At 39.2% G+C, this 20,695-nt stretch overlaps 1 protein-coding gene across 1 annotated transcript; it reads right to left on the bottom strand.

Annotated features, from left to right (window-relative positions):
* Positions 1-1,473: 1,473 nt before the first annotated feature.
* On the bottom strand, positions 1,474-19,458 carry WDR75 (WD repeat domain 75). The gene is made up of 21 exons (XM_059820344.1): positions 19,373-19,458; positions 19,083-19,212; positions 18,139-18,204; positions 17,351-17,444; positions 16,492-16,616; positions 16,084-16,154; positions 15,400-15,516; positions 14,726-14,814; positions 13,746-13,904; positions 13,341-13,400; positions 13,136-13,251; positions 12,471-12,643; positions 11,463-11,626; positions 9,068-9,251; positions 7,088-7,182; positions 6,583-6,678; positions 5,822-5,991; positions 5,177-5,236; positions 3,909-4,052; positions 3,737-3,828; positions 1,474-1,735 (listed from the first exon to the last, which is right to left on the bottom strand). Exons 1-21 carry the CDS (start codon positions 19,456-19,458, stop codon positions 1,528-1,530), a joined length of 2,499 nt encoding a protein of 832 aa, XP_059676327.1. The 3' UTR covers positions 1,474-1,527.
* Between the last annotated feature and the right edge of the window lie 1,237 nt (positions 19,459-20,695).

Here is a 20,695-nt window from a genome sequence, read left to right on the forward strand (position 1 = left end):
AACAGCCCTATCTGTACACCAGTCGACAGCGAGGGATTATGTCATTGTTCCTGACCCGGCAGGGCAGGAGCTGGCTGGACCGTGAGGGACCCCCTTTCTTTTGACCCTTACAGAACCTGTGTCCTTTCAGGCAAAGGAGCCTGCCTGGCTAAAAGGCAGCTTTTCCATTCCTGGGGGATTAAGACATCTGTGGATGGATAGTCTGACTGACTTCACCAGGGGTCAGTCTGCCTGTGAGCAGGAAGGGCGGCTGCAGCCATAGCTCTGCCCTCCCAGCCTCTGTGAGGGGCTGCACAGAATGAGAAATGCATTATAGCAATACTTGATTACTAGCATGTTAAAAACTGGCTTCTAAAGTTTATTTATCCTCATAATAAAACTGAGTTCAGAGCAGAGTACTCACCCCACACCCTCACCACAGCAGCCCTAACAAAGTACCTCATTGCTAAATGTACACGTGAAATCACTGCTGTGTCACATTCTAGGTAATGCTACATTCATCTCCAGCTTTCAGTCAGTGACCTGCTTAATACAGAGGTGACTGATGGTTGACTTGCCCCTAGGTCACTGGTCAGCACTACTTACTACAAACAAACATTTGCATTCATGTTAAAATGTGAGAAGTAAACCTTCCAGCAAAATCAGTCCTGTTTCTAACATTTTAGTCTGAGTATTTTTTGCAAAATATTGTTTCCTCAGAGCTTTTAGGGACCTGTGCACTTTCCCTCAGCTTGCCTTCATACTGCAACACCCCAGACTGTATTCACTTTTAGGCCTTCACATTTACTACTTCAAACTAACTCTTCACTCTGATATATTATAGTTACGTGATATATAGAAACTACAGCTGATGCATGAGGCCTACCAACTGGCTGTCAGGAAAACAGATGCATCTCCATCTACATGGTGCAGTTTTCTTTGATTTGGAAAGGTTTCATTATGCTCAGATATATGCAAGTATCCTATACCTAAGAAGATTTTTATGAGCTCTAAGAATACCAGCAAACATGTAGGTATCTATTCTAGAAGCAGGCGTATTAAACCACTTGTCATGGAGAAGTTTGTTACTTACCTGCATACAGCACTGCTAAGAACTGTCCCAATTTCCCCTACCAGATCTTGAATTAAGCACTCTTATTAACTGAAGCTGTTTGCTGATGTTGCTTTGGCAGCAGTAGTCCAACCTCAGTGGGGGAGATTTTCAGCAGCTTAGCTGTCACTTTGCTAACTGATCACAAGTCAGATAGATAGTGAACTCAGTTTTGCTATTAGCCTTTTAAATACACTCACAAGGGAAAAAAAAAAACACCAAACCCCACGTTAAATGTTTTCTAAGGTCAGACAGAATGAGTAATAAACAAGTAGCAGAACCAGCTTTGCAAAACTTTAATCCCTTCCCCCAGTTCTCCTTTCTTATGGAAATAGAGCTGCTAAAATTTATGGCCAAAAGGACTTGAGAGATTTTTTTTTAAGAATATTTAATCCACAAAGCTTCATATTACAGTATAAAAAACGCAGGATGTCTGTTTAGAAAGCTGATATCCAACTGTAGTCCATTTTTCTTATTTTTCGTAGCTCTTTTTCCTGAGATTTAGACAGTTTACATGTCATCTCTCCTAATGATTCCATAGGACTTGTATCTTCTTGTTCTGTTTCAGTAACATCTCTTTCCTCATCTGAGTCATCCTCTGTTTTTTCACTTTCCATTTCTACTTCATCAGCAACTTCTTCAGCACTTTAAGAGGAAGATGATTGGAAACAACCCAATTAATGAAATTAATGGGCACTTTCACATACTACAGTATCACATACTATAGGAGAGAGGTAAGTTATCACACAAATAACTAACTAAACATTAGATTTTATTTAATCTCAGGCTACTTACAAACTACTATACTTCTCTTGCCATCTCAATTACTAGCCATTTTTCAAATAGCTGTCCTCTGTTTTAAGTAAACTTAAAATATTTTTCTTTCTCCAAATATAATATAAAATGTCAGCACAGGCAGATCAGCATTATGTAAAAAGTTATAATCTCACACTCCTACAGGATTAGAAACATCAGATACCCTGGTAGATGAGACAATATTCAAGAAGGCCATTCTTCTCTTTCAAATCTAAAACCTGTCACTTGGTCTTAAAAATTGCCACAATACCTAGAGTGTTACTAGAAAAGAAAAGTTTGTTTTGTTTTTGTTTTTTGTTTTAAACATAGAGAGGTGCTTAAAGTGGCTGCTCCCTTCTGACTTCAAGAGTTAAACGTGTGCTGAAGTAGAAAGCATACTTCCAAAGAATTACAGAGAACACTTACCATTTACAATGTGGTAATTAATAGTATTAATTCAAATGTCTGTTGTATAAATATTTTGGATCTCATTAGTAAGGACCTGCATGGCAGAACAGTACTAGTCTCCTAAAAAGCATCTTTTCTAATACAAACTATTTATCACTCACAAAATGTAAATGGTGAAACATGTGTAATTCATTAATATTATACTGCCAAGAAAAAGAAAATTATTTAACATCAGTAAGAAAATTAATCTATACATTGATACATTCTTGTCATTCTTCAAGAGCCCGATTTTACAGCCCTTGTATGTAACTTAAAATGCACAGTCATACTAATTACCAGTGTCAAAGTACAAGCTCTACACGTGCAAATATTTACACAGGCCACTGAACTCCCAAATTCTTCAGCACTGAAACTACATGCAAGTTTCCATATATTCCTTGTATTAGTTTTTTGACAGTGTTCTGTTGATGTGGCAAAGACTTTTACTTGTGTCCTCCAGTAAGAAAGCTAGCCGTGCTGGCCAACACAACACAGGAGAACGGATTATACTGCTGTTATGACAGAATACAATGCACATGCAAAAACTACTCAAACTGCTTGTTCCTGGGTAAACCCTGGTGTTGTAAACCATCCTCTCACTCGTCTTTGCAAACTCAGAATGGCAGCTGATACCGATGAAACATTTTCATCTCTGACTTGGCAGAGTTTCATTAAACACTTTAAAGAACAGATTTCACAAAAAATGCAGGCATTTAATTGGCATCAGCGTAAGTGACAAGATATTAATCCTAATACAAGATTACAGTCATAACCCCTGTGCCTTCATTCATTTTCTAGAGGCATACATCAATCTCAGATGAGCAAGCTAGAATACATTTTAAGTACCTATCAAACTACTCCACTGAACTGGGATTAATGCACCATAAAACAAGCTTAGCTAACTGGGTTCACAGTATATGCTCATATTTTGTAACTTAATTAGGAATGAAATTTGAGTTCTAAACAAACTGTTAAGATTAAACCTAAGGAATAACTTACTGGTGTATCTACAAACCTAATCCAAGGATTATGCAGGAAGTCATCATAATATCAAATAAAGTTGACAATCTGACATTTATCCAAAAATTCCGTTAAAACCATTAAAACCCTGGAATTAAGTTAAATTCATAAAGATCTGTGTACCAAAGGCAACATTTTGCGTACGAGCACATTATGCCAAACAGCAGCAAAAATAGTAGCAACAAAAGAGCCAACAGACTAAACAGCCAGTCCACATATCTCCCAAAAACGAAGTTGTTTTAAAAAATCTTGCCACAATAAAGTGTTCTACTAACTTATGTCAATAGAAGAATGAAGAGTGTTGGAAAACTGCTTTTACACTTTAAACAAAGATGGACATAATTTAAAATCAGTAACTAAGGAGAGTTCTTCAATTTTTCTTACCTTTTGTTCTCTTTGGAGATGAGCAATGAATTAATAAATATAGGACAGAGGAAGGAAGCAGATGGCAAAACATGTGCTGGAGTGTGCAAAAGCTGAAAAGATAAAACAGAAGCTTTATGAAAGCTGTTTTTTGTTATGATTTTTTTTGTACACTTACTGTAATTACTCCTACCTCTTTGACAGCAGGTGAATCTTGCTCATGCTTATTACGAACAAGTAGTTTTCCAAGGTCTACATCCTCTTGTGATTGCTGACGTCTGTGCTTTCCCAATAGCAAGCTAAATGGGGTCACAGGAAGACTTTCTTCTACTGCCAGCTTGAAAAAGGTGAAAGTTTTAAGTAGAAATTTAGTGTCACAAATCTAAGTTCTATCTCATTTTGAATTACCAAAATTCAGAATCAATGCAGATAACAAAACTCTACACTCAAATTTAACTCAACTGAGCCATATGGCTCTTTGTACTTATTCTCTGTCAGCATCCTGAGAGTGTCCTACACAGAGGTAATAAAACTCTTCAGGGTCTGGATTCAAGAACACCAGATTTTAGTTGGTTGATGTAACAATTAACTTCCAATATGGAAGTTGGTGCATGTGCCAGAAAAATTAAGTATGGCTTTCAGACTCCTCTTATGACTAGATCATTTATACCCCCAGCATCATCTGCCGAGTGATTTCATTATGTAACTGGAAGCAAAATATGCAACTTCCCCTCTGGCATTTTCCTAGATCAATATACCTTAATCCGTCTACGGAATTGTTCCCCCACTCTCCAAAGAAACTGATTGCTTATAACCACATTCCCACTGGATTTTTGTATTAGAAAGATATTAACTTCTACTTTGATCTTTTTTATCTAACCAACCAAATCAATCAAGTGCTACTGTTTTATTCTGTTCAGTGGGTATGAAATGCTTCTTCAACATGACTTTGAAAGACTGAATTTCCCAGACTACTTCTACACAGAAGTAAATAGTGGAATGTTATTTTGAAATTCCTTCTCACTGGTAAGTCACAATTGACTGACAACTGTTCATCCTCACCAGAAAGCACAGTTCAGGCCACACTCAAGGTTCCAAGTGTTAAAGAAACCAAGATAAGGAAAGAGCTTATTCATATCAAGTGTTTTTTGCTTCATTTGTGTAACCTGAGTCCTTTTAGAAAAGTACCATTTTTTTGTTCAGGGGAAATGAGAAAAAAAGGGAGTATCTTACTAATACTTTTTTTTTGTTAAAAAAAAAAAAAAGGTTTTTACAAACAGCAATTCTGTCAAAAAATAAGCAAATACAGATTACTGCCCCTTCAAGCTAAGTGCCTATGACTCCATCTAAGGATCTGGTGTGCATTTTCATGACGGAAGGGAATTTCGGTCTGACAAACTGAACACCAACAGAATTTTAAACTGCTCTGTACATCTCTGTCAGAACTTCTGTAAGAGGTACCTGTTTGCTTGACGGTGTAAGCCTTTCTTCTAGAGACTTTGTACTAAGCGTCATTAGCTCCTAAAATACAGAAAGATGTAGCAGAGTTACAGTATGTGAAACTGCTTTCCATATTTCCATACCTTGCCTACAGAAGCTTCCAACTGGCCCAAAAGCTTTTGTCAGTCAAGTGGAAGAGGCAAACATGTCTCTTCCTCTTTATTTTATTAAGAAACTGGTAGGAAGCAGGAATGGACCTAGATGCTCTATATAGACTTTTTGGGAAAACAAACAAAAAAACCACCCACCCACAAATTACAGGGAAAATTGAATCTTATATGAAACGTCTGGATAATCAGCAGTAATACAGCTTCTAAGTGGTTGTTTAAGTTAAACAGCATAGGCAATGTTCCCAAATTATCTAGTTTCTTGTATGAACAAGGCAGCAGAAACTATTAGCAGTAGAAAACCAGTAAATAATCAATTGTGAACTTAAGCTGTTTTGGCAGTTGAAAGCTTTTAATAAAGAACAAAGCATGGCTTATGCTGCCTTGAAATCACAAAAAGAAACTCTTGCACTCAACAGCAGAACTCTGAATTTATATCAATCCACATTCAGAAAAATACTTTTTCCCCAGGAACCACCTGCCAATCACTATTTCTTACTTGCGTATCCGTAAGAAAAAACAGCTGGGATCTTCTTAGCCAAAGGTATTTTTCAGAGCCAATTGTTTCAGGTTCATCTCTTGGAACGAAGACAGCAAGCTGGATCTTTTCTTTACAAAGGTTTCTCTGGATATAGATTGGCCGTGGCTCATTTGGTTTAAACACAAACACTGCAAAACCAAGAATGTCATGATTTAAAATCATGAAATTCTTACCTTCCTGGAGTGCTGTCAAAGCCCTCTGTATCACAGTCAGTAAGGGCTGGACAGGATTGCCTTTAAGCATTAGTTTGCAGGAATTATAATTAGATAACCTTACTGCACAATAGAAGGTACCTTTCACAGTATTCCAATCCAGAGAACATACTTGGAAATTAACTTTTCTGTAGAACAGTAGTTCTAGGAAGAGTAACCATAATTTATAGTCAAAGCTCTAAAACATAGCTGTACAGTTCAACCACAGTTTTGCATTTACAGGAGAGGGTCAAGAACATTCAAGACCCTCACCCAGAGAACATGGTTAATCCTGTGCTATATCCTGTACTGGAAACTAACTGTTGGAAGAAAAGATGGGGAGCCAACGTGCTTTATTTGACTGCAGCTGTCAGACATGGCTCAGTTTTCCATAGGCGCAAACACAGACACAAGTCTGTCTTATGGCTTTCATGGGGCTGAATTCTAAGAAAACCTTTTCTAGAAATTATGCTTTCACAGTTTTAAATTCCACTGACTACTACTTGTCAAAGAAGCCTTTGTACTTACAGCTGGACTCTTTTGAGAGCCACGAGACAGCAGCAATATGTTCTGAAAGGGGATCAGGTTGCAGAACTAAGACGTTGAGGTGGGCACTCCATTCCACTGAAAAGCAAACACAGCAACAGCCAGACATGAAAAGGCGGCATTCAGTTTTATCCCACTACTTTGCCAAACAAAAGGTCAAAAGGGAATGACACGCAGGTCCTTAACCTCTGGAAGACAGAAGTAACTTCACTTATTCCCAGATGAATAAAAATACAGAAACATTATCAACTCTACACATGCAGGAAATACTAGCTGTCACTGTGTTATCAATCATCCAACTTAGAATTTACTATGCACATGCACACTGGATAGGATACTATCCTGACTGAAGTACGAAAATCATTACGTTTCCACAGGACATTTTGTAGTGTATCAATCTGGAATCAAACTAGAATTACTTTAAGGTTTCATAGTAAATTCAAGTATTAAGTGTTACCACTCTAGCATACATTTAAGTTGATCTTACATGCACAACTGAGCAGGTTCCAGCAACACAGAAAGCCATAATCAGTGGCACCAATAAGGTACTTGGAACATGTTAGTCTCCCAAAGCAGATGTTCCTACAGAAGTAAAAAGTCAAAACAAGTTAGCGACCTTCAGATTTCATCTTTGTTTCTCTATGTAGTAATGATCCAGAAGTCACAAAAACATTCAGTTAAGATTTAGTTCTAATATTTAAAATCAGGAGAAGTTTGCTTTCTGCTTTCACCTCTAGGGGCATGAAACTTCACACACAACAACCAGATAGGTCTGGGAGATTTAAAAGTATGCATAAATCTAGAAGGATTACATGTTCCTACAACATTCCGATTTCAAGGAGTGATTTTAAGGTCTTAAATAAGTTACAGACCCATAAGTACGAGTAAGGATTCACACTGGGACTGGAAAATAAATTCCATATTTAAAGAATTCCTACTATTACTCTAAGCACTAGAAAGAGGGGAGTCATAAAAAAAAAGTTATAAGCTGCTTCAATTGAAGAAAGTGTGTGATTTGTTTTCACTTATTCTAATTTATCATTCTCTTGTTTGAGAATAAGAGAACAGCCTTTTGATTTCTAATGCTATAGAAAGTTTTCAAAAAAGCTAACAAAAGGGATGGAATTTCTGTATTAAAACAGCCCTTTGAAGTTATGCAATTAATACAGTCATTTAATATAGTCCTAGAGTAATTTATTTCCTTTTAATATAGCATATAGTAAAGGCTAGAAAAGGAGCAGCTGGCCTGGGAAAAGCTTGCCACTGTACCAAGCTGTCAAGAGATGTTTTCTCTACAGATACAGTAAAGATGTGTCTTACGTGCCTCCCACTGTTTTCCTGCAGACCAGTTTTAGAATCATGTTTCTCAATTTCTAATCTTAGAGGACCAGTACAGTATAAACAAAAAGTACTTGATCACACAAAAGAAAAGCTTACAAACATACACACAAAAACATGGCAGCGAGAAATCTCTGTATCTTTCTATGATTCTTTATGTCGGAGTCTGTAAAACATTGTGACCACGCAATGTTTTGCTTTCCATTTTCGGTGTTTCCAGGAAGCAGGTATATGAAATACCTGTAACGTTACTGCAGTAATGACTTGAGAAGCGGTTAGAAAAACCTTGGCACTGAAACGGAATGCTACAGTAGGTTTGTAGCATCTTCCTGGTTCAGCAATTATTTAGATACAGAGATCTGGCACAGAGATTAAGTAGATGAACCAGTGAGGTCATCTATTGCCCTATTTTTTCCAAGATTATCATAAGAAAAATGATATATTTTACCTGGATCAGAAATTGCTGTATATTTGCACAGTCCAGGAAGTTCAATATTAAGGCTGTCCTATTCTTTGAGTCTCTATCTTTTATCTCTACCATCGACCTATGCCATTCCTCATTATCCTTACACAACAGAACAGTATCTAGACCTTCAGGACGTCTTTTATCACGACAGCACACAATGGAGCATGCTGGGATAGTCTGCCAAGCAAATACGGATTTTCCAACAGAGATTAGAAAGGATCAAGATATGTATTTTATAATACAGATAATAAGGTCAATATGCCTTTATGGTTTATTAATATCATTTCTATTTGTATGCATGCGTACATGAATAAAGCACAAACTTCTTACAAATATACTTTTTCAGTACTTCGATTCATCCCTAGATTAATGGGGTAAAAGAGAAGGGCTATTAACACGCTACACTGCGTCCAATGATATGTATTTGAGTATGGGAGGTACAGGAGTCATAAGCAAGTAAGTAAATGAAACTGCAAAGCTTGATCTTATTTTTAACAGTAAGTTACCAACCACCTAAAAGCCATTTTAGAGTCTTTTCTATATATGAACTTAAGACTGTTAAATTCAACGTTTATATGAACATATACAAGGTCTTGGACTACTATGAATTGATTCTTTCTGTTCTGAGAGTTCAAGACATAAAAAGCCAGCTGAAAAACATACCTTATTTTTCCAGGTGGATAGCAAAATGTACACTTAAGATCCCAAGTAACTGAATCCCATACAGTGACAGTTTCTTCAAAGCTAACAGCAAGCAAAGAGCCATCTTCTGAGAAACAGCACTTAGTAGCTTGGTAGTTGTGGTAGCTGCCTACGAAGTCACAGCTCCAGCTCACACTCTGCTGTGCTGCGTTGAATAAACGAGCTAGTTAATTGAAGTCTATACATGAAGAAAGAAGAATTCAAGTATTAGGGCTACAAAATAGGCTCAAGAGCAAGATAGTTTTGTTTCAGAAGGCTTACATTTTTGAAGAATACAGAGAATCTGTCCTGTTTTAGTACAAGAAACATCTAATAGGTTTCCCATTTGTCCTCAGTTTTGCATAGTGAATAGTGAAACCTGAGATTGACATGGTACAATATTCATGTTTACTTTGCCAACTACATTAACTGTGCTCTCAAATAGGCAGATGTTAGATAAAACAAAAAAAGATACTGAAGTCGACTCAACATTTAGCGTTCTGAAATGTACTGTTCTTTTAAAACTGTAGCAAGCACATGAGCATTACTAAAAATTTGAACACAGGCTGCGTTTGAGTCCAAAGCAGTTCACCGTTCATTTACATAAAGTTTGAGGATCACAAAGTGACCCATCGGCATGCTTCCTTGTCTTGGTTAACCTGCCAATGCATTCAGTTGGGATAAACAGAAGCAAAGTGATATACTTACCACGTAACATACATTTCCCAGTATAAATAAATTCATACAGCATGCTTTTGAAACATAAGAGTAGGATAGGGAAAGAAAGGAAAGTTAAGTTCACCCTATGCTAAGATACCCTTTATATAATGGCTACAAGTTGATGATTAGAAGAGCTGTCTGTAAAAAAAGCCAGAAACAATTCACTACTTTAAACTGCATGGCACCATCTAGAGGCACAGCAAGAGATCTGCTGCAAATAAAAACATGCCAGAGCGTATTCTACATATGAACTAATTAGTTTATTAATATTTGCTGCAAAGAAGCCTGCAGCATGTTGAATCTTTCTACCTGAGCATTCCTACCCTGCCCCTGCTGGGCAAATACACCACAGAAGTCAGCGCTAATTTGTACTTTTTACAGATGCTATGAAACAGAACTCTATGTATTCACTTAAAAAATAAGCAAACAAAAAAATACACATAAAACCACCCTGATGAGGCCAGTCAGCACATACAAAGCTATCTTGTTGAAGGAAACAGACCCTGTTAGGTTTCATCCCCAGCCCGCACTGTACTCAAGATCAAAGTATCTGCTCATGAAGTTAAGATATCATCTAGGCTTAAAATCTTTTACAATCAAAAAAGAAAAAGAGAAGTAACACTTTCAGATACCGTTGAGGGAGTTGCTGTTAAGTAAATACATGCAAAATCCTAGTAAATATATACAAGCCATCTTTTCCTTCTCATGAGCAGCCACTGTTGAGGAGCAAACAGCTTCGAAAGAGAAAGTCAATTTGGCAAAGTAAGACTGACAAATGGAAACCTTAGTAGTTCAAAAGTACTTTTGAATGTGTTCTCACGCACCCATGAAAACACAAACATCTCACTAAACTGCAAGCAGTTCAGCAAGACCACTACCACATCTGTTTGGGAACATGAAAAGATAAGACACCCACATAGCAGGAAAGTTCCAGCTCACTTCAGTGTGCCTGGCACCATAATAACATTTCAGTAAAAGGAAATTAAGAAGCGGGAAATCTTTTGTATTTCACATCCAAAGGCATACAGGGCAATACACATCCCTCAGATGTTCTGTTTGAAACAAGTGAACATCAGCATGCATTTTGAAAGGTGAAATTTAAAGTTACTTAAGTATCTTGGAAGTGGATCCTAAATATCCATTCTAGGATGTTCAAATATCTAACAGGAAGGAAAGATGTTAAAAAAAATGAATTCTGAAGTGGTGGAGCTGTAGAATGGCAAAGTGCTATTATTTTACGCTAAGTCAACTAAAACAGAATAACCCATCTCTGCATCCTGCTCCCTTGAGCAGAAGTCTCAAATAAAAAGGATACCCAGAGGAATGACAAAAATCCATTTTTCCAGCATGGAAAAATCATTAACACAAACAATCCTTTAAACAAATCAACACAGGCTGCCATTCCCTTCTGCAGCAGGCTCGATGAGGTCTTTGCTATTTCAGGAACCTCCATATCAATCCATAATACTGCAAAACTATGAGAGAACTCTCGCACAGAGTATGCTCAGGAGAACACAATACTCCGTGCAACAGCAAGAAATAGATAAATGCATGGGACTCCAGGGCCTAGTTTTGAAAGGATGAAGTTAGGGTCAGAACTTCTATAGCATGTTACAAGGTAGCAAGTAAGAGTAAGTTATGTTTTGACCATACTTACCCTCTGGATCAGTGTCTTCTACCATCACCCAGACTTTGAACACACAATCTCGGCCAGCTGTTACCAGTATGAGAGAGTCATCTTCCAATTCATCCATGTCACGAAAGCACATGTCTGTTATGTGGTCTTCATGAGGCATAGTTATTCTAGTATTCAGCTTAAAGCTATGGGAAAAGAAAACAGAAGTTGCCATCTTATTTCATTTTGAACTTGTGGAAGATTTCAGTCTAAGATGATTCTCGAAGGGGCTGGGAAAAGAGGAATCAAAGAAACTTCTGTCTAATTACATAGCTAAATGGTATTGCATTTACAGATCTGATTTCCCTAATCACTTCCATACAGCAAGAGCAACTGTAGCCCAACACTGAGAAAGGATTATCACTAAGCATCACTCTCAGATATTCAGCCTGAACTCTGCGCAATCTTCCCAGTATTTAGACAACCAGTCACATAGCTACTACACAGCTTTATTTTGCTTTGTTTCTTCTTTAAGAAAATAACAATTTATAGTCAAAATATAAAATTTTTTTTGTAACTAAAAAAATCAGGGAATGCGTATGAACCAGATGCATATGTTAACTAAAGAGAAAAAAAAAAACAAACAAAATCAACAATAAAGTCATGATCTTCTCCACCCTAGAAGGACTAATCAATTAACGATGGATTAGGCAGACGTGGGAAAACTGAACAAGCTGTAGAACCATTCTGTCAAGTCCATGATCTTTAAATTCACATATTTACTTGGTATTAAGCCCCATGGTTAAAATAGCCTGTCTGATTAATTTAAGTAAATTAGATTGAGAGCAATTATGTCCAATCTGTATTTACTTCAACTCTGTGTGTTGTTTCAAATGCGTGTAGCATGCATGGTAAACTCTCCATAGGGTCTTCCCTAAAATTTTATTAGTTGATCTGGAAAAACTCTGCCTTTGCAAGACAAAGCCTGTGTAGATATTCATGTGAAACATTAGATTTTGACACCTAGAAGGCCAGCTCTATTATCATTACCTTTGTGTTTCTTCATCATAGAACCATAGCTTCAACTGTAACTCAGGGTCAGTTACTTCTTCTCTCTCTTCTACTGTCGCTAACCACTTGCCTTGTGCACTAAACGCAACTTTTACCAAGTCAGCTTGGTTTAAACCTGCCTGATGAATGTATTGTCGTTGCACAATATCCAACTGCAAAACAAGGGCAAAATTAAATTTCAAAATTCAAGTGTAGATTTAGAGATATCATTCATAAAACCATGGAGAAACTATGTTCTGAAAGTACCAATCAGAACTGACTGGGCTGTGGCATAAAAAAAAATGTGGGGAAAGCATAATTAGGGCATTTACATTCCACAATAATGCTAAGAGTACAAAAGAAAAAAAAAAGGAAAAAAGAAAAAAAGAAAGAAAGGTATTTTAGAGGGATTTTACCTAGAAATTTTTGACATTTAACAGGAACAGCACACTGTTTTAAAGTATTTATTCAACTGTCAACATTTAGCTATGCTTAACAAGTAAAAGAAGTTTTTGACAAGGCTGAAAACATCTCAGCTTGGAATCCAGTCTCATGGTATAGCTACTGACTTTTCTCCTGTTTGTCATATTAAGTCTTCAAATAAATTCTGATGCGTAACTAACTTGATTAAATTAAAAGTTTTAGTACAAGCCCATCCAACTTACACTGAACAACTGCTGGTCACTTTGGAGACAATAGAACTGCAAGTGGCCAGGCTCTCCATTCAGGACCAAAGCTTTGGTTCTAGGATCAACCACTAGACCAGTCTTGACACCCCTACCTGGAAACAAAAATAAGATGACCAAAGACCTAAGATGGGAAGTGACACATTCTGCCCTCTAAGTGGAAGATAAATTTTATTGCACTTACTTTTGATTAGCCCTTGAATACTTTTGGAGAATCTTAGGTTGCTGTTGATTATTGTAATTCCTGAAAGGAAAAGCAGATCAAGTCTGGCAAAAGGCTTCTGCAACGTAACCACATCTCATGGTGAGGAAGGGACCTTAACCAAGTGTACTTAAACCTATAAATGTATCTTTTTCTCAATTTATGACATCCCTACATCAAGGTGGAAAGCCAAGTTACAGCATTCGTCAAGCAAATTCACAGAACTGATGAAAAACCTAAAGATCGCTTCAAGCATCTGTTCTTCCAGATCAATATTGAACTTTTATGTAGTATCTAGTTAATTCATCTGAAATTAACAAAATAAAGCTCATACAGATTTGCATTCCCTTTTGCATTAAGTGATACTTAAAATACGTGTTGGCTTACTGTTGTCTGTATGCAAGGTGCAACAGAGTGCGCCATCAGATGACATGGAGATGTACTCAATAGCAGATCCCAAACGAGGAAGGAAATCCTTCTGACAGTCTGATTCATTGCGCCACAGAACTAGAACAGATTCTACTCCGCCACTCAGCAAGCTGGTTCCTTTTCCGGTAATAAAAATACAGTTATAGGTTTTGCTTAAAAAAACCACCATCAGCAGCATACAAGTTTACAATGACAGACAAACACAGGTTTCTCAAAAACCTTTCTTAAACTGTCACATACAAAGCAATCACTCCTCACATCTAGCCTGGGCAATACACATAGATATATTTCTCATTATCCCACGTTAAACTGCTAGAGAAACTTGGATTAAGTAACAAGAATTTGTGCCTACAGTTAAATTTAAACTATGCTTTGGGAGTACCAGATCCCATTACTTCCTGAATCAGCTGAGTATTTGTGTTAGAGTATAGTTGAATTGTTCTCCTTCTATCAGAAGTACTTTGCAATAAGAAATATCCTAAGGAGAATAGTTCAAATCACATAATTCAGAGAAAAGTTAACTGTATTTTTGCCACGAGGTTTAAGCTTGGACAAGACTGGCTTGTTTTATTTGGATGCAAATAAGACTCTGGCAAGAACTCATCATTATTACTAATGAAAAGCTGGGGGGAAGAGTGGTGCTGGGGGAAAAGAGGTAAGAGGAGGGGTTAGATTTTACATTCTACCACAGCAGGTAGATATTTGACATTATGAATGCCAATGAAAATATACCAAAAAATAATAACGGCTTCCATTTTCATTTCAGATCCTTCCTGGACATATTTAAAATTTTAGAAATTAATTTATTAGTAAGTGGAAAAACTCAAACTTCCATTTATTTTTCCCTCCCCGCTGCAACTCTTCAACTTCGAAAGGTGTTTTTTTGTTGTTTTGGGGTTTAGAGGTTTTTTTGTTTGTTTTGGTTTTTTTTAACTCACCCTCCACAGAAAAAGCTAGATCCATGACGGTATCATGATGCCAGTGCAGTGTGGAAAATGTGTACTCCTTCTTGTGGTGGAAATTCCTCCTATGTGGGGAGGAATAGAACAGTTCTTTAAGCACAACATCAACAACAGAGCAAATGAAAGGAAATATCGAATTGCATCAAGCATAACATCCTCTCCTCTAAATTCTAGTCTACAGTTTCTTGTATGCTCAAGTGATGCAAAGGGAGGGAAGGAACCATGCTAGCTGGTTTTCGGCGCCTTCTTGGTGCATACCGTGCATCGACACACTGAGCAACTCAGCGCTGCAGAGCAACTTAGCAAACATACTGTTCTTAACCATGCAATTCCACTAGTGTACCTTCCCTAGGACTCTACTTGCCCTTAAGGAGTTATTTCAGCTGCTCCTGCATTACCTTTTTCAAATACGGTTTAGATTCGTGGAGCACAGCTTAACAGGAATATTCTCCTGTTTGATGTTAAACTGATGCTGTACCCTGAAGTCAGTGTCAGTACTGCAGCTTCACAGGGCTTGCCATTCTTTGCTCATTATGACTTCCGAAAATGGCAACGCTAGGGACAAATTAGATGCTTTACTCAGGTTTCACTTAATTTCTATGGTCAGATAGGTATACGTAGGGTACACAGCTGAATCAAAATGTGCATACCAGAGGCGAATCTTTCCATCAGCATGGCCAGTGGCAATACAATCCTCCGTAGGATGACATGCTATGCAAGTGAAGTGATTGTTTCCACTTTTTGTCTTCATTGTACTTACAGAAAACCTTCAAGAGTTAAGAAAGTAACTTCAATTAGATGAAATGTTTTTTGTTTGTTTGGGTTTTTTAAACAAAGCTGCAAAAGGATCAGCTAATGCACATAAAAATAATTCTGACTAGCAGAATTAAACATCTCCAAGTTGTTATAGTTACATGCACCCTCCAAAAAATAGTGACAGACTAATTTTTCTCTTTTATTTCTTTAGTTCTTTGCCTTCAATCAAGCTGAAAGAGTTTTCCTTCTTTCTTTGTTTCTCTCTCCTTCCACCCTCCCTTCCTCCCCCTGCCCCTGTTTTGGCCCTGACCAAATTATGTCACTTCTTTCAGTCCAGCATCAGCCTAAGCATTTACCTGAAAAAAAATACATGCCTGAGCTGAAAAGATAAGCTACCAGTGCCACAGCAGCACCTCACTGTGCATCTATGGAAAGCTTATTATATACTGACTACACCCCTTCCAGCATACAACCACATGGTTGTTGACAAATATAAAATAATGTGTGCACACACCAGCAGTTAAGAAACATTTATGATATACTTGGACTGAATCAATACCAGACATTTTCATTCTTACCTGTTCAACTGTTTCTGTTTAAAAAAATAAACTTGGAGATTAACCTCCTTCACTGATGCCACATATTCACCCTGTTATAGTAAAACAACAACTTAAGACATATAGATTATGTTCTTACATGTGAAAAAAAAAAAAATCATGTTTCACTACAAGGTACTTAAAATTGGAGATAACATATAATCTGATGTTAAGTAAATATTTTCCTATTATAAGTGTTGTTGTTTCTTTCTTTTTTTTTATATAAAAGAAAGCATAGGTCTTTCAAACACACAGATTCATTAACTTCAGTTTTGTTTCAGTGCTGCTGTGCTTGTATAAAAGCATAAACAGCATATAGTTCATTTGAGAGGCAAAAAAACCCAATGAACCAACACCCAACAGAAGAAAAAACCCAGAAGGTGAACATACTTCTCTTCCAAACGCAATATGCTTCGGTGACGCATCCACACCATCCAAAACCACCGACAATTCCTTGGCTTCCAAATCTTGGCCTGCTGCTTTTGTCAGCTTAACTGAGACCAGTTGGAATGTATCTGACCAAAGATAAATCTGTTATCAAAAAGCTTTTATGAACAAATCTATGTATGTGCCTTACAAAGGAGATTTACACTCCTTCGACCTTAAAACTAACATATTAGTACCTTCCAATACTTTTTATAAGTTTGAAAAAGTTTGTAATACCTTTCAAAAAATAGTTGTTTCAGACATTTTGATTCAAACAATAGTATGGAAGATTGAGGACTTGATAGTCTGCTTACAGGGCAACTGTAAGCAGAAACCAAGCAAAGCTGCACCATATTTGCTCTTGCTCTGAAGTGACATTTGTAGCAAGAGTAAGGTCAAGCTATATTTATTTCAGACAAAATTCTAGGAAAAACCATTTAGACATGCTGTTAAATAGGACAAGTCTATTTATGTAATACTGCTTAAGGTGGAAGAGTAGTCACAAGTACTGTAGCATACCCTGTATCATGGTAAGCACTGCTTAAAGATTTATTGCATCTACAACATCAGATACATGCAGTATATGCTTCAAAAGCAAAGATAAGCACTCTTCTAGACAAATATAAAAAAAACAGATGTCATAGAATGAAAACAGAAAAAAAGGTACGTAACGCATGACTGCAAACATCTGTCACAGGATTTAAGAAATATTTTCAAAATTAATATATTACAGCACATTCTTGCAGCATACTATTCACTGACATGACAGTAGCTTAGACATAGGATGACTTAGATGACAAGGATGATGCTGATCATACGGTACCTCTTTCACCACTCTTTGGAATAACAACAAACACGGAGTCCTCAGAACTAGCAAGTGCGTACAGCGCCAGAAGTTTGGATCCTACAGTGAAAGTCTGAAGAAAAATAGAAGAGGATGAGGTCAACAATTATTACACTTGTGCGTATGGATTTCAACAGTGAATAATGCTAAGTTTTTGCACTTAGGAAACCACATGCACTTTAAAGAAATCTTGATGTATTAATTAAAATTCTCAATTCTAAGTCACATAAAAAGACCTTTATTCTATCAAGGACTAATACAAATGTTAAAACAGTACTAATAAAATGTAAGACATCAGATTTAATGAAAAACCTCAAGGTACCTTGCCCCTAATACAAAGCAGAAGGCCCACCTACAAGAAAGCGCCTCCGTTTAGCAGAAAACTGGAGCTACAGAACAGTTAGCAGCCCACATTTTCAAGCCATTGTATCAGCTCCTATTGGCACATCAGAAAACTGCAGCACACTGCATAAGAGCTATACTGGACCCTGAACTGCAGCAAGTAGCAAAGTTAGTATGTCAGTACATGTCCCATCTTCTTCCCCAAAAGATTCTGCATCATCATGAATTTCTGCAGCAACACGCACATTGATACCACATTCTGTTACTGCCATACATAAATGGTTTTCAGGCTGTGTTAATGGCAGAACAACACATCTCAGGCTGATTTGTGACTATTTGTACTAATAGCTGCAGAAATCCTTATTCTGCTCTCAATGGGTCAAGAATAATTTTGACATGTGCTCAACAGGAATAACTCGACATACTTTGATGGGAATCCCATCCATGAAGTCCCACAGCTTAATGCTGCCATCAAGAGAAGAAGAATAGAGCTGAGGGGAAAAAAAGAAAAAAGGTTAAAGTAATACATCAAAGCCAACTTTTACATAAAATCGCAGCTTAAAAGTTGAAGGGTTAATCAATGGAACTGCAATTCCGAGTGGCTGAATCACTTAATTATCAAAAATGCAGGACGCAGACCAGCTCTGTGCTGCCTTCAAAGAAAGTGCAATAGAAATACAACACTATTATTCTGGTTTGAAATATACGTTTTCATGAAGTGTGGAAGAAACAACAGGTATTTGTGTTTAATCACTTGAGACTAACAGAATATGCGTGGATGTCCATTATGTGAATATTTATTTACATTTGTATCAGATTTTACATAGATAATATGCAGTCCACCTTGCCAAATAATTCTTGTCTATATGTAGATGCCAAAAAAACCCCCAAGCAAACTGAGAGCCAGAGCAGGAGTAGCAGTGATCAGGGAAGGAGGCTGCCGGTAAACAGCCAGCCACTGGGCAGCTGCAGTCAAATCTGCATCTGTATCAGTAGATAGAGATGGGCAAACACCAACCACTGTAAATGCTGCTGATTTTCTCACATGCTTCTTTTCCCGCTTCAATAATAAATTCTTTTAAAAAAATTAAATTTTGCCGATATCTCTATTTTGCTGTCATTCTATTCAACGAGTATGATCCACACATTGTTTCACAATTTTTTCGTAGAAAACAGAGACAACGTTTACCCTTGCAGGCACGTTTAGGAGAAACATTAGCTCGACAACGCTATATTCGCTTCCAGCTCGTTCTCCAATTCCAGCCAGCCCCCAAACGCCCGGGACAGCCCCCGCAGCAGCACATGAGCTCGGCCGAGGGGGCAGGGCCCCCCCAGCGCCCCCCCCAGCCAGACCTCCCCCTCCCCAGACCTGCATGTGGTTGTGGGGGTTGAGCTGGATGCCCGTCACCAGGTCGGCGTGGCCCCCCATCAGCCGCAGCGTCTCCTCGGTGGCCACGCTGTACATCTTCACGAAGTCGCCGGAGGCGCATAGCAGGTACCTGGAGGGGGGAAAGCCGTTACCCCGCCGGCCACGGGAGAGGGGGCCCACGAACCCCCGGGGAGCGGCAGGCCTCGGTGACACCAGCCAGCAGCCGCCCCCGCTGCAGAGCTCAGGAGCCCGCCCCAAGCGCGGAAGGCCCGGGCCCCAGCCCCACTTGCTTGGAATCGGCGGAGAAGACGGCCCTGGCACCGTGGAGGGTGCTGCCGCCGCATCGCACCACGCGGAGCGTCGCCGGCGTCACCATCTTCCCTCGGCGGAACCCCCGACCTTTCACCCCTGCCCCGGCGAGCGCGGCCGCTCTCGCCCCGCCCTCCGCCACGGCTCTATGGTGCCCGCGCGCCTGGGTAACTTCCGCCCGCCGCCGACATGGTGGCTGCGGCAGTCTCGCGCCGGCGCTGGTTGGCTCCTCGGCTGTGACGTCCTGAGGGCGGGCTGCTCGTGCGCCCTCGCGTCTCCTCAGGGCGGTCCGTCGTGTGTTGATGGCCGCGTCGGGCGTTCCCCTCAGAGGCGGTGAGTGCGGGGAGCTGTGGGGGCCGGGCCGGGCCGGTGCTACCGCTGCCCGCGGGGGAGAGCCCGGCCGCCTCCCGAGTCCAGCCCTCCCGCAGAAACGTCCCCTGGCCCCAGCCGCTCTCCTCCGTTCCCACGCTGGAGGGACGAGGGAGCCCGGGAGGAGCGTTACCGCTCGGCTCCAGCCGTGTCGGCCGGCTGGTGCCCGCAGGTGCGCGGCACCTCGTGTTCGCTCTAAGTCACCCAAGCACACAGGTCTCTTCTGGTCCCCAGCGGGTGGCTGCCGAACTGGTGCCACAGTGGGTTGCACAGGCTGCCAGGCGACTGGAAGGGAAAGCCCTCTGGTTGGGTCTGGAGTTGTGCGGGTATGATAATCTGAGGGAAAAAACACGTAACTCCGTTGTTTAAGTAGAAATAGATGGGTATGCTTTATTAAAACCTCAGTTATTCATTGACTTGGATGAATTTTCAGTTTGCTGAGTTACCGAGGACATAATGTTCTCATGTCTGAAGGAAAACTCCTGTCAGAAGCAACGTGAATGTCTGGAATAAGGCGTGACTTACGATGTCTGGGCCCTTTGCTTCTGCTTTACAATAGTAGAATACTTGCACAGCTGTGCATTTTTGGCTGCTATTTACACTATTGAAACAATCTCTGGTATGCTTGTAATTGATTTTTAAACAGTCCCACTTAAAATAACAATAGCAGGTGCATTCCGGAGGGGTAGTTGCGGTTATCCTACTGTAGGCCAAGTTATGTCCTTTTCTTAATTGCTGACTTAATTCCAGTTTGGAGGTTAAGTGAGGATCATGTGGGGAGAGTAGCACACACATTGGAGTATTGTGGTTATAGGGAACTGGCTATCGGTGTGAGAGAGCATAATGCATCCCGAAACTTGGCTCCTGATCCCAAATGCTTTAACAATTAAACAGTACGCACTTCCTGGAGCTGAGAGCAGAATTTACAAGTTCTG

Source organism: Gavia stellata, chromosome 8 (assembly GCF_030936135.1).
Source record: "Gavia stellata isolate bGavSte3 chromosome 8, bGavSte3.hap2, whole genome shotgun sequence".
NCBI lineage: Eukaryota > Metazoa > Chordata > Aves > Gaviiformes > Gaviidae > Gavia > Gavia stellata.